Genomic DNA, 14,919 nt, shown 5'->3' on the forward strand with positions numbered 1-14,919 from the left:
ACACAGAGGCCCACCACCCTCCTACGCGTCTCCAGTTGTTGTCTTTCTGCTTCCTCTGATCCACATCCCATGTTTTCCTTGCTGCTTCCAAGGACGCAGACACAAAAGGGTACATAACTGAGCATGAAAGGATTTCGGGAAGCCACTGACCAAAGCAATTTGGGAGCCATCATTGAAAAACACATAGCGCACATTCCAGTTGCATTTTCAGAAGGAGCAGAACCTAAACCAAAATATTTTCAGCACCTCATTTCTAGCCACAGTAGAGAAGTTCTGGGGAACTTCCACCTCTTCCAATTGCCATGCTTCAGGAATGAGCATACAGGACAAAGAATCAGTCTCGCCACTTGTATTAAATGCTGAAGAGAAAAAGCATAAGGAGCTTGACAGAGAACTATATACAAAACCTGAAGTCTACTGTGGAGGAAAAGAGAAAAGCATGGGCTTACATATATTTATGTAGACATCTTAATCCTTTCATAAAAAAAAAAAAAAAAAAAAACATATTTTCCCAAGATGAAATTCAAACAATTTTATATTTCAGCAAATCACCTTAGACATATTTAGCTGGATAGAAAGAAAAAAAAAAAAACCAACAACTTGTAATAAATGCAACATCAGAAATTTTATTTACAAATATATTGTAATTCAACAACCACCCTCCACTCAGTTTGTGGAGGGAAAAAAGATAGTTACATTTTCCAAATGGGAAAAGAGAACTCTTCCCCTTTAATGGATTCCACAGAATATTATGCCAACACCACTGAGCAAACAGATTATTCTTTGTATTTAAGTTTCAAAAAGCACATAATTTTAGAAACCAGCATATGGAAAGCAAACACATTTGTGTGCATTTAAATGCAGCTTCATATTAATCTAGAGAATTCACTTTCAGTATATGTCAAAAATAAAGACAGCAATTACAAATATATATTTATATTAACTATTTCTCTAATGCTCATTTCAAGAGCTCAGAAACAAAATACCCTCTTCATATACCATTGGAAAGTCAACTAGTTGATTATAAGCCTCAAAAATATTTTGAAGTTATTACTGAAAATATACTTATTCTCCCTTGTGCTCTCAGTACTTGAAGCTGAAAAAGTGAAAGCATTTTCCCCAGGTATTTCCTTACTGCAATTACTTTCTTATAAATAAAACAGTTATATGAATAACACAATGCATCGCTATGAAGACTAGACAAGCAAGAGTTACTCTTAGAAAAAACACACATACACACAATATATATATTTATAGATCTACATCAGCAGCAATCACCTCTTCTTGTATCTGCAACAGTGGTTTCATAGCTTCATTTGCTTCACATGGAGGTTGGTTGTCCAGCTGTTAGAGAGAAACAGAAGAAATTTTAAAGTCTGGCTACTGAGGAAGCTTTGTAACAAAAATTTAAAATTTCCAAGATTAAAATTGCCAGATAATAGTATTTCCATATTGAAAATGGTAACGCAAACCAAGGTATACATTCTGAATCTAGCAATCCAAATTTAATTAACAATACAAATTTGAGTTTAATCCAATTATAGCACTGCAAGTATTTCAGGCCAAGTAATATTCCACAGAACATGCACCTTACCAAGTTTTTAAGAGTTATTTTTAGTAATAACATAGAGACTGGGTGACAATTTTTCTAAATTTATACTTCAATAATCAAATTAAAATTGCTAAATAGCTGTAGCAATATTAAAAAAAAATAACTTTTAAATCCTCTCTCTGCATATATTTGTGGGCATCTGCCAATACAGTGTTTCTCTACAATGTTCCAAGTTTAAACCACAAAATTAACATAAAAATGTGCAAAAAATATCACGCCATAAAATTGCACAGTGAATATTAATAATCCTGCAGTTCATCAAACCTTTAGCCAATATGTTCAACATTCCAAGCTAAGAAATAATTTGTCAGGCTGATGTCAAATGCCAACTGCAAACAAAGGCATCTGCATTACAGACCAGTGCTGCGCTGTCAGTATATTTTCACTGCAGTAATCTCATAGCTGGTTTTTGTATTGTTCACATAGCTAATTTAAATTACTAACCACTAATTTCAATGCTTTATTCTGCACCCGTAAGTTCTTACAATTCCTGATTTACTTGTATCTCATACATTATGTTTAGAGGTGCCCACTGGACCAAGAAGACGCAGGGAAGGGAACAGAACCGTTTCTCACAGATCAGCTCTGTTTCTGAAAAGCACTGTCATGACTTTATGGGCTGTAATGTCAAAAAGAGACTAAATAGCAATTTATCCATGATAAAGTTTTTGCTTACTTCCATCACCAAATGCCTGAGTACTGTCTTGCCAGGAAATAATAAAAAACTGATTTTTTTTTTTTCAGTACCAAATAACTCAGCCAGGAATTTTGCCCAGTGAAAGAAAAGAAAAAGCAAAAATAACATGAGCGGGCTCCAGGCTGAGTCTCACACATTTGAGTGCTTCAAATAGGAACACAGTAACTTTGGTGTAGTCTTGTTATCAAGCAGGAGATAAATTCTCTGAACATTAACTCGGACAGTTGTGACCCAGTGCTCTGGATCACCTCCAGGTGGAAGGGGGTGATTCTCCTCCTCCTGCCGATCACGTCGGCACCCTTACACCTAGCATTAGCCTCTGTGAACATGCTGTTAGTGTCAAGGAGAGGTGGAGGGTTTTCTGGTTTTAGCTTAGGCACCACAAAATTATTTTTCTGTGGTGCAGGCAGCTTTTCCTCTTCCTAGAAGCCAAAGAGAGCCTGAAAACAGCAACAGATTCAGATGCAGAGCTTCTCTTTTTCCGGGCTAGGTTTCTCAGCCAGCAGATGCCCAAGTCCTGCTGATGTGCTGTAGCATGAGTATCCTATTCCCTTCAGTGCCTTCTGATCCACCATGAAAAAAACGTGCTGGGCTCATGAAGAAATATGGACATGTTTCCCACAAAGTCATTTAGAAACCCTTTCCCTTAGCTGAATTTTAGCCATCTAGAGAATTCTGTATTTGTTACATAAAAAATAAAGCCATATAAAACTCCCAAGACTTGTCAAAATTAGGAGGTTGTCTACCATCATCTATGACAGCAGAAAAACAACACCATTATTCATCATGCTCCAACAAATCAGAATTCTGCAAACCATAATAAAGGAAAAAAATGATACTGCACCTTTTAATTAAGATCTGTAAGTAAATCAATTCCTCCTGAACTTGTACCTAAATGAATAACCAATCACAGACCTATAATTCAAATAATAATAGCATCGCAAAAAGAAACCAGCATTTGTGCCACCTGCACAGGATAAACTAATAGCTTTCCAAGTATGCGTTAGGATTGAATTAAATACATATTCAGATTACTTTTTTAAAAACTGTAGACAATTTTTCAAAAAGACTTCTCTGTTATCAAGACAAGCCTGTTCAACAACTGACAACTCCGTGACACCACTTTCTCAGATCTACAAAGAAAGCAGGATGACTATACCATGTTGTCTGTTTGAAGTTGCTTAATAACAAGGTGGTAAAATCAGCTACCAGCAAGTTAAAAGTTAGGAACGATTACCCTACAAAAGGCAGAAACTGGCAATCAAACCTTGCTGAACCTATTCACTAACATAACAACTTAAAGCTAAATGTGAAAGCTATCAAGTGGCTCAGCTGTGCAAACACTTGAAGTTGTACAATGCAGAGAAGAACTACGGCCACGCACACTGCAGTCAGATTGCCTTACTTTTAAATCTGATATAGCAGTCATTGCAGAAGAGTTTGTTGTTTCGGATCCTGACTTCAGCTCCAGAGCGGGATCCCCCAAGGTCGCATCCACAGGCAACACACTGTACGACAGATGTACAATTAGCAACTCCTCACCAATTATTAAGAAACAAAAATGCTGTTCAAAAGCAGCTTGGATAAAGCTCAACAAAGCTTGAACCATAAACCCACAATCACTAGAAGCAAATGTATAACGATTAGTAGATCAAAATGCAACCAACCCTAAGAAAGTGTTTTAAGGCGACGACCGGACAACGAATAGCAGAGCTACACCAATTAAGCAAACAGAGCAGACAGTTTTTAGAGATTATTAATTAAATTAATTAAAGCTAATTTGAACTTCAGTTTCCCTGAAAACTAAAACTGGCTCGACACAAAAAAGATTTGTTCTCTAGCCGGCAACAGCAATTTTGGCACAGAACACCTGGGCGTGCTACTTGCAGATTTCCATGTGGCACTACACGCTGCTGGTGTCCTCTGCCCTTTGGCACGTCAAGCAGCAAATACTCAGGCACTCCCAGTTTCCCAGGTTTGCATCACAGAAACAAGTTCTTATTTGGAGAGAAGAGGATGAATTTATTTTTCTTGAATAAACACATGAATAAAGGGCCTAAAAGCTCTCACGCTAACAGTAAACTATTTAACTATGATGGCTGAACACATCTTTACTGTGAATATGAACCACCTCCAGAAGGGCTGTAACCCAAAAGTAACACTCTCCTTTCTGAATTTATGAAGCAAAGTACTCTGCTGTCTACAGAAGGACAGGTAGTTTGCTTGCTTAAACAGGTAATGAATCTTTTGGATGGCAGTCTGTTCAACAGCTCATTAACCTTCAGCAATTTGAAAAACAGAAATTTGGTATTTTCTTAAGTAGGTTAGGAGCTACAGGTGCACTTCCTTGCACAGAATACATGTTCTGCAGAAAGGGTATGATGGACCAGTTACTCCAGTCCCCATGGGTTACTGCAGTCCCTCCTGCTCAGGTAAAGCTTTGAGTCAACCCTGCGTAATGCTCCAGCTGACACATTTGAGCTGGGCACAGAGGGTTCTGTTCTGAGGCAGACATAGAAGTCTCAAAGCCATTGAAGAATCAGTGTCCAACAGGAGCTCCAAATCAGTCTAATTCCTCATTGGGTCCTAGGGCAGGGGACCTATGAGTGTTTTTACATCTTCTGCAGGCAGGCATTAATTCTTTCAGCTCTGTGTACACCCCAAGCTTACTGGAAATCATCATGCTGAGCATGAGCTAATACACCCAGCTTCTCACTAGGGCTGATTAGCTCTAATGTACCTAGCTTCTCATCAGGGTTGGTTTGCATTAAACACAGCTTCTGGTTTGGTGCTGAGTTTTATCCTGCCAGGTTGAATACTGCCAACCATGCCTTTGCCTGGGAAACACCATGTGGACACTGTCTGCTAGGATTAGCTTACAAGTGATGGGGCATCTTAAATAATTCAATTGCCAGGGTTCAGCCTGAATTATTATTTTTTTTTTTTTTTTTTTTTTTTAAGAACTTGATTTCTCTGAGAAGGTGCTGAGCCACTTATCCGATTTTTTTTTTTTTGCTGTCTATTTGAAGAACTTTGATCTCACAGTCAACGTGTTCATTTTACTTGTCAGAATCCTACTTGTCAGCTCTGGCATTTAAGAAATAGTCCTAGAGTTGAGTGCTAAATGCCTGCAGATAGGACTGCCTCATGGAAATATGCATGCACCACGTTGTCAAAAGTAGAAGGCAAAGCAGGTGATTAGTAGAGCCCCTGTGAGCATAACACTGCGTAGCCATGCGTGCTCCTGATTAGTTCCTGTTCCTTCACGATGTGACTCCCAGCTCTCACCTTAAAGCAATGTAAATGATAACAAAGACCAAGAGACTCAATGATCATGGCTGCTCCTTTGCCCAGAACGTTATTACAGTATGAACAGATTTTCTTTCCACTGACTGACCTAAATACAGAACGAAAATCCTTAAAACCAGCTTGAAAAGGTTTAAAAGACAAAGAAAAGTTATCAAATACTTTTTGATATTAAAAACAAAAGCACACGGGTAAAAAGTGGACTATTAGGCTGCCTGGGGAAAATAAACTGAAAATTAGTAATATTTAGAGTAGATCTGAAAGCTAGGGAAAGCTGAAGAGCTGTAATTTAGATCAAAGTTACACAAGAAAAAATGAAGAACTTCTGTCACTTTCTTGGGAGATATTCCATTGTATAAAATATCCCCTACAAATAAACATTAAAAGCATATTGTTACATTTGGAAAGTAAAAACACAGGTTTTGTCCTCCTGCCTTATTTCTTATTTGTAGAGAATTATCCCAAAGGCTAAGTTTCAGCAAGCAGCCCTGCCAAGTCCCATCATCTACACCTTGTTAGATAACAGATGGCTAGTCCTGGACACACAATATTATATTGACTCTTTGAACATAAGCCTTATGGAGGTCAGTTTCCATAGATCTACCAAGATGTTAGCAAATAGAAGTGATAACAAGATAAGCAAACATGGTTAAGAAGGTAATTTTCTTACATTATAAAGAATGTAGGAACCTAGCTTTAAAACAAAACAAAACAAAACCCCACAGAACAACAACCAGAAAGGGTCAATTTATCAGAAAGTGCTTACGAGTGTAAGAGCTAGTAAAGCAGTGTTCACACTTTTTTTTATATGTCGTACATGTAATTGTGTGGGGATGATTCTCTATAGTCTTATCTCAAGGTATTTTTTAAATGTTTCAAGTACACAGAACAGCAGTGTTATCTGCTCTACCACAACTGAATTCCATTTTCATTTCAAAGTATCTTGCCATTCTTGCTTTCTCCTCCTAGATTAAAACCAACATCCTACTCTGTAATTCTCCAGGGTCATGGGTTACGAGCATTCCTGAGTGCTCCTTGAGATGATATTGACCACGTGCCAGGAAAGGAGGAGGAGAGACCAAGATGAGGGCCACAACGCATGAGTTTCAGAAATCTTTTGTTAAAACAAATCTAAGAAAGTAAATGTCAGAAATGCCATCTGGAGTAGGCTTTTACTAATTATTTTGGTAACCAACATACAGCATGGAGACTGGAGATTTATTATTCCAGTTCTTTTGTTTTTTTTTAACCAATGTCAAGCAGTGACGACAAACCTGGGGAATTTTCTGAATGACTGGAGCAGCGAGGTAATACCAGCCCATATTTCCACTGTCCCATCCAGTCAGAAAACCCCAGGTACTGTTAAGACTTGTTAATCAATGTTATGGGCAAGAACACTGCTGTAGACCACCATATACACAAAGTTTGCTCTTTAGCGTAGCCCGACGTTTATGCCTTCCCAGCAGAAAGACACCTACTCACCTGCTGCGTGTCTGAGACCCTGGCTGGGAAGCAGAGAGGGGAGACTGAGCCCAGGGGGCTGCCTGGGACACGGAGGGGGCTCTCGCAGAGGAGGGTGCAGGAGGTGCTTTGCTGGAGGAAGGAGTGCACATGTAGGCGCGGTTTGAAGTGGATACCGGGCGACTGACATCTTGACTAGAGGACAGAGATGAAGAGGAGGCAGACTGGTTCAGCCACGAGTGGTGCCTCCATGAACTCGTTCTTGTAGAATCAAGATTGTCCAAAGACTCCCCTCTGTAACAGAGGTACACATACAAATGTAAATGGCAGTGTAGCTGGAGCAGAAGAGCTATAATTATTTAAAAAAAAAAAAAAAAAAAAAAAAAAAAAAAAAAAAAAAAAAAAAAAAGCAAGCAAGCTATTATCCTAGCATTTTTAAGATTTTTCTAGCATGAATATGCTGATCACCCTGAGCAATTTTTTTCATAAACTGTTTTAAAATGTTTGAGCTGCAAATTGTCCTTTGTGCCCAGCGCTAGCCTCATGGGAAAAAGCAGGTGAGGCACAAGAGAGGTTGCACTTAACCACTACACAATAAAGGCAAAACACTCTTCCCTGCAGCCTTATCAGGGTGAACCATATAAAAATCCACTGTACAGCAATGGTCCTCAGATAGCAGGTTTGTTTTTGTTTTCTCCCAGGGATACCAGATGGAAAATAACAAACCACCCAGACTGGATAGCATCGTCTAGGTACAAGGTGTTTGCCCAACAGCCAAACACTCTCCTGACTGATAACTCGGCTGTTTCCCAAGGGACAAATCCAACACTATTACATTACTAAAGCAAGAAACAAACTCCATACTTTCTGATATATTTCTATGTAAAAAAAAGGTATAGTCCTTAGCCATAATAATAAATTTCCACAATAACTTGTCATGCTGAAATTCTTAAGCAGATCTGTCAATGACAAAGAAAACTTGCTGATTTCCATTGCTGATTTATCGACCAAGAAATAAGCAGTTGAGTTATTTACAGGTCACATCCACATTCTTTATTTGCAAAAAGCATTTAATTCCAGCTGTAATACTGTTACTTTCTTTCATCTGCGCTGCTATTCAGTTTACCTTACAGCATTTCACAGACTAAGTTTGTTTCTGTGCTGTGTAATACAAGCTGAAGTTTAGAATAACCAAACAAAAATCTGACGAGAGACACAGTTAATTTTTAACGCGATTCCTACCTCCTCATACTGTTGCTGTACAGACTAACAGGCTCCTTATGTATGCTGGAACTGCGCTGCCTAATCCAGCTGCTGTCCGTGTGAAGAGAAGTTTTCTTCCTCATTTCCTGAAGGATTTGCTGCCTCTCCAACTCTGCTGCAGACAGGTTGTGCTCCTTCTGAGACTTCTTCTGCGAGTCACCCGCGTTCCAGGACCTCTCTGAATACTTGCTCTGAGTACCTGTTTGGACAATACAATACGTGCAGACTTCAACTAGACACCTTAAGGCACAAAAGCAGTTATCATGCATCCAGTACTCTGGCTGTAACTCCAAAAGCAGTCGTTCATCACCACATTCACAAGTTTCTTCAGTTCCTTTTTACAGCAGGGTGACCAGTACCAAACTTGGCAACACCTCATTATTATTATAGTTTTTTCATTTGTGTTTACATTAACATGGCCTTCTACATGATGTTTAACTTCAATACAAGTAGGTATTTTCCTCCACTTCCCAAGTGTATATATATACACATTTGTGTGTGCACATATATACACAGATACATGTCTTTTTAAAAGGGCATGATCTCTTTTAATGCCGCAATTTGGACTCTTCCTCCAATAAAAACTGAAGCATGTATGCAATACATAATTGAACAGTGGGATATCTTCTTTCCCTTTAGGAGTTAATGTTCTCTTTTTCTAGAAGTTGTCCCTGTTTTCAAGAATTCTTTCCTTATTCAAGGCACTAAACACATTGTTTTATCTTGCTTTATATGAATATACAGGGGAGGGGGGAAGGAGGGAGAGAGGGAGCGTGTAATCTTATAGCCTTCGAAATTTTGGAAGGGGAAACAAACAAGACATCTTTCTCCAATATGTGTTGACACGTTAGGCAGCAACAATTTTTTTCTTTATTTCCTAGATCCAGTAGTTACTATCTATATCATAGATCCAGTAATTATTTTTTACAGTAAGACTAATTAAGAAAATTACTCAGTGATAAGTCATTCAATTGAAATTTCAATCCCTTATTGAAATACAGCTCTGACTACAGATTTGCTCTTGGTTTTATTGCTACAGATTACCATATCTGTGCATCACAGATCATAAAATCATAGAATGGATAGAGTTGGAAGGGACCTTCAAAGGTCATCTAGTCCAACCACCTTGCAAGGAGCAGGGGCATCTCCAACTACATCAGGATGCTCAGAGCCCCATCCAACCTGGCCTTGAATGTTTCCAGGGATGGGGCATCCACCACCTCTCTAGGCAACCTGTTCCAGTGTTCCATTGTAAACAATTTTTTCCTCATGTCCAGTCTGAATCTGCTTCCTTGTATTAAAAAACCATTACCCCTCATCCTATCACAAGATGCCCTGCTAAAGAGTTTCTCCCCGTATTAGAAATTCTAAAAGAATTTTATAAATTATAAAATATTGTGGACATTTACTTGCTCATTAGTTTCAATGACCAACATTTAACATGTGAAAGTAGTGTTGTCAATATGCAGTATTTCCTCTAATACACCATTTACTTTTCTATGATTACTTCTGATTACTTTTTTAAACCATGTTTTACACACAGGAATAGCTTTCGGGCATTTTCTACTGTAACATAGTTATAAATCTGGTTTGTTTGTTTTACACACACTTATCTAAAAATGCAGTAATGTAACTGAAGGACAATTCAAGAAAGGCAGTGATGAAGTAGAGTCCAAGAGCCAAGCCACTGTGACGGTGTCAAGAGCTGACTTCTAGCTTTGTTATTCTTACACTAACAGAAGTTTAAAAAAAAAAAGCAGTTGTATTAAATACATTAGCATCTTGGTATGTGCAGCTTTTTTTACATATCAAGAGCACATACATCTTCAACGATATACCTACATGACTGGTTTAATCTCATACAAATATCAGTCATCTAGAATTTAAGCATCTAAGATCCATTTGCAATCACTGCTATGGCACTTCAAGAGAGCAGCTAATTTTATTTGTTCCAGGCTTTTATATTACTGTATGAAATTCTTCTTGCTGTTAAAACTTAATTAAATTGTAGCATGGTATGAATCTGAATTACAATGCAGCTATCAAAAAGCACTTTGACAATTAGTTTTCTTAGGATGACTAGGGGGTTGGACTAGATGACCTTTGAAGGTCCCTTCCAGCCCTGACCATTCTATGATTTTATGTCCCATACACCTTGTTTCAAAAACATACATTTTAAATATAATCAAAATTAAATGATACTTACCATTTCTAACTGTGTTGAATTCATTCAGTTCTGAAGTCGACTTGGACTTATTCCTAAGGATACAGAAAACATTCAGTTCTCTGTCTCAACTAGGAAACCTCATCACAGACAAAGATCTTATCATTGCAGACCACAGACAGACAGCCCCTTTTTTCACCATCCCTCCCATCAACAACTTAAGCTGTACTTAAAACAAGAGGCAAAAATACCCAAAGACCAACAGGATATTAAGGAGAAAATAAATAAATAGAAAGATAGATAGATATTTAGTGCTTCAGGTATAAGGAGTGGATCATTGTATTTAATACAACAAAAAAACATGTGAAAAACAAAGTCCTCCCCTGTGGAAGCCTTGTGAAGACTACAATCAGACAGTCAAAGCAGTGACAACTTTCAAAAAAAGGTTTATAAATTATTTCACTTCATGAGAAACTTAAGTCATACTTCAGCACCGTTACTAGACCATAAGCAGAACAACTCCTCAAACACTGCATGCAGATGGTTCTCGGGAAATTTATTGTTTATTGATTATATGCAGTAGCATAATTTTTTAATGAGTTTTAGCCAAGGAATGTCATTCAATATACAGGAAGACAAACACAAAAAGATGGTTTTCTGATAGTACAGTGCAGGAGCTTCAGCAACACCTCTATGCTGTATTATTAGTCTCAAGTAACACAGCCAGTTGCTTAGCTTGAAGTACTTTGGAAAAGAATGGAAATCCTTTGCTGGGTCACAACTCAAAGCTGCTACAGCAATGCATTTACACGTACAGCACTGGCTGCATAATGGCATTTTGAGGGAGTCTTGACCTTCGGCTGTAAATAAATGATGCATAAACTGCATCACGTTTCTTGCTCCCCCAAGTTCTGATTGTCTTTCCTATGGTGCAGACCTATGTTATTATCTGTCAGAGAAAGTGCAACAATTTCACAGCTGCTTGTAGTAAACAGGACCTCCAAAGAGCATGTCAGCCTTGCCCTGGATGCTTTTAGCACCTGAGTGTCCTCCAAGATGTAACTATTTAGTGCAGACACTTCCTGAAGTTAGATTTAGAGCTTTCATTAGGAATAGATTGATTAGTTATACCCTGTAAGTTTTGGGGTTCCTCTTAATATAAAAAAGGTACACTCACTCCAACTATAATAACTGATTAAACAGGCAGTAAAGATGATCTTTTGGAATTACTGTTGGATGCCATATAAGACAAAGGGTTGATATGAACTTCCCTCCCTGTTTACTCTGTTTTAAGTTGCACAATCCTGATTGGAATGACTGCACCTTAGTTTGTAAAGCACGTTATGACGCAACCGCAATATTATCTGAAACTGTTTTCCAGCCAAGTAAGTCTAGTACCACCCACATATTTATTTCCTTATAGTTCTGCTTCTCCCAGAAGCAGACTAACTGTTGTTTACAGCACATCATATAATTTGCCTGAAGTTTGGCTGGTTGTTTTCTTTGTATGAAAACATGCTACAAAACCAGCAAAGCATGGCAGTAATACAAAGCATACGCTTAGCTTCACAGCTCAAGTTTATTGGAAGTTTCAAAGCTTTCTGACACAGAAATGGTGATGTTACAGTCTACGCTGAGATTCAGTATCACACATACCTGTCAGTTAATGACTGGTCAGGTTGCTCCTCGATGGTTTCCGAAACTTCATAACGCTCATAATGCCTATAAAAAAAAAAAAAAAAAAAAAAAAAAGACACATTATGTTCATAAACAGAAAGAGACACACATAGACAGAAATATTTCCTACTAAAAATATTCAAAACAGATCCTTAAGGGAATAAAAGGAAAAAACCCAAACAGTTAAAATTCTAAGAAGGCTTAATTTTATCAGTCAGAAACACAGGTAACTAAAGAAGGCAGAAAAAGAAAGGTTTTCAGAAAAACTGCCTGAAATTACATTCTCATAAGTGACAAGGAATCCAAACATGAGCATGTCAAAATGGTTAATACTTATTGCTGAAGATGCTTCAGTCTACCTATCAATTCAATTTCTTATTACCTGTCAATGAGAGGATGGCCAGCTCGATCCTCTATTGTTTTAGATACTTCATAGCGCTCATAATGTCTAGAAACAAAATACAGATAAAAGAAAATACATGTTAAACAAAAAACATTTTCTAGAAAGTGAGCAAACAGTAAGAATACCTAGAGAAAATTGAGAACGTTCAGATGTATTAGTTAGAAACATGAAAATACATAAGAAAAAAAAGTCTTGGGAGTTTTTAAGATGCTGTGGAAAATTACAAATATCAGTATATGACAGTGATAAACTCATGTGTTTCAAAGTCAGGAGGTAAACTTTGTCCAAACACAGCAGTTCTCTACAGTTACATGTATATTCTAGAATATCTTACAGGTGCAGTTTGTTACCCATAGAGAAACAATCACTAACTTACACAGACAAAGCTCTTCCAGCTGCCTGTTCCCAACCTCAGAGCTCTTTGTAGCAAGTATCATGCCTCTGCGGATGTTTATATAACATTTCAGATACCAAGTCATATCTTTGGATATCATCGTAAAGCCAACATTTAACACTATATATTTTAAATCCCAGTTTCACTGAACAACATTGTTCCTTTACTATTAAGCAAAGCCATCTTTGTTTAGCAAAACACATCCTTTGGCAGTAACCTCAGGAGTGATAAAATCCCCTGAGACTAAAGCATATATCAAGGATTTAGATATGCAGATATTACAGCAGCTTAATAAGCTACCGCATGGAGTCCTATTATCTTGCAATTGGCACAAGCTAAAACTGCAGAGATACCCTGGCTCGGCTGCCAAGAAGAACCTGTTTAGCCAATTGTTACAACTGTGCCTCTGCTTTGCTCAGCATGAACCCCAGCAGCAGTCATCTACAACGAGCTGAAGTAACTCCAGGTCTCACAATCCCCCGTGCAAATATATGCAACTTCATAATCATATTTCCTTCTCCTAGGACTTAACCGTCTGTTATCTTCAGTCATCTCTTATTACTCATACAAGAAAAGGACAAAATCTTCAAGATAAACAGCAAAGCTAGTCATACACAAGGCAGTAAGCTAAATGCCCAAGAAATAAGCAAAAGTTACTGTTTTAATCTGCTTCAGGTAGATTAATCTCCCATGATGCCTGTAATAGTAGCATGAAAACTTCTGGGCAAGAACATGCACTTGTAAGCCAACAGGTTTTCTTGTTCTATTTTTTTTTTAAACCAAACTGATGAAGAAGGGAATGGAATAAAGTTTTTCTTACTCTAGAATAAACATATCCACAGTGGGTACTTCTAACAGGCTATGCTATCTAAGCCAGTGTCTGTTCACTCATATACCATGATACCCCTCATTGACAAATCAACCCAGCAGTGCAATTAAACTTCATTGTTGCACTGTCAAGCTAAAATGAGAGAGTCTGGAAAAATAAGTCACACATTTTTTGGAAAAGAGTTAACTTGGTATTTCTTCCGAAAGCACTGCATATTGAGCCACTGGCTTACAATTTACAAGCTTATGCAGGGTTCTTACAAAATCTTAAGTGCTTCAGGTCATCTTTGATTTGTCTGTAATTACTTCATTTATACTTCCTAGTTAAAAAATGAGCTGAAACGGGTTAATAGAGCACTTCATTCATGGGGAAAGAGATTACATCCCATCACAAGCGTGCACCTTTGGTACTGAGGAGTCTCCACTGACATGTCCCTCTGCCTTTCAGCCTGCCGCCTCTGCTCCTCCATCTCTGCCCGCTGTCTCTGCTCCTCAGCATACTGCTGTTCCCTCTCTTTACGTTGTCTCTCAAGCTCCCGTTCCTGGAGTTCCCTTTCTTGCTCAAAACGCAGGGCTGCTTCTTCCTGGATCCTCCGTTCCTCCTGAAGCCTCCTCCTTTCTTCTTCCTCATCCAGCAACCGCGTCGCCAGCTCGCTTCCTCCATCTCCCTCTGGCTCCTCAGGAGTAATCGCTTCAGGGCTTGCCCTCCAGCTGGACACAGATGGAGCCCGTGGAGGGACAGATGTTACATTTAAGGTTAGAACAGTCTGTTCCTGTAGCAAAGGAAAAAGAAAAATTAAAATAATGTTTTTATGTGAGGGAGCTGCTTTTTTTGAACAGGTTGCTCACTCAGAAAAGTTCATTTATTCTTTGAGGGAAAACTGTGTAAAAAACATCCCAAACATTTTCACTGCAAGACACAGGGTGTACTTCCGTTTCATTTTTTGAGTGCCTGATAGCACATTGTCCTAATGCAAGAGCTTCATTCCACATGGCAGCCTTAGCAAGCACCACAGGCACTGTGGCCACAACTACGTGAAGCATCCTGCTTTCTAAAGTATCACTTACATTTCAAGCCATCCCATCCCCACTTAAACGGCCATGGAAAACAAAC

At 38.3% G+C, this 14,919-nt stretch overlaps 1 protein-coding gene across 2 annotated transcripts in view; it reads right to left on the minus strand.

Moving 5' to 3' along the window:
* Nucleotides 1-600: 600 nt before the first annotated feature.
* LMO7 (LIM domain 7) overlaps nt 601-14,919 on the minus strand; it is a 133,545-nt gene continuing 119,226 nt past the window's right edge. For both annotated transcript variants that reach the window (XM_086771719.1, XM_086771711.1), the window contains 9 exons: nt 14,208-14,578; nt 12,563-12,628; nt 12,160-12,225; nt 10,546-10,598; nt 8,319-8,538; nt 7,098-7,370; nt 5,598-5,706; nt 3,715-3,817; nt 601-1,344 (listed from right to left, as the gene is read on the minus strand). In XM_086771719.1, coding sequence (XP_086627845.1) covers nt 1,322-1,344; nt 3,715-3,817; nt 5,598-5,706; nt 7,098-7,370; nt 8,319-8,538; nt 10,546-10,598; nt 12,160-12,225; nt 12,563-12,628; nt 14,208-14,578 — 1,284 coding nt within the window. In that variant the 3' untranslated portion in view covers nt 601-1,321. The remainder of the gene's footprint in view (nt 1,345-3,714; nt 3,818-5,597; nt 5,707-7,097; nt 7,371-8,318; nt 8,539-10,545; nt 10,599-12,159; nt 12,226-12,562; nt 12,629-14,207; nt 14,579-14,919) is intronic.

This window comes from Chlamydotis macqueenii, chromosome 1 (genome assembly GCF_036417535.1).
Source record: "Chlamydotis macqueenii isolate bChlMac1 chromosome 1, bChlMac1.mat, whole genome shotgun sequence".
Classification (NCBI taxonomy): domain Eukaryota; kingdom Metazoa; phylum Chordata; class Aves; order Otidiformes; family Otididae; genus Chlamydotis; species Chlamydotis macqueenii.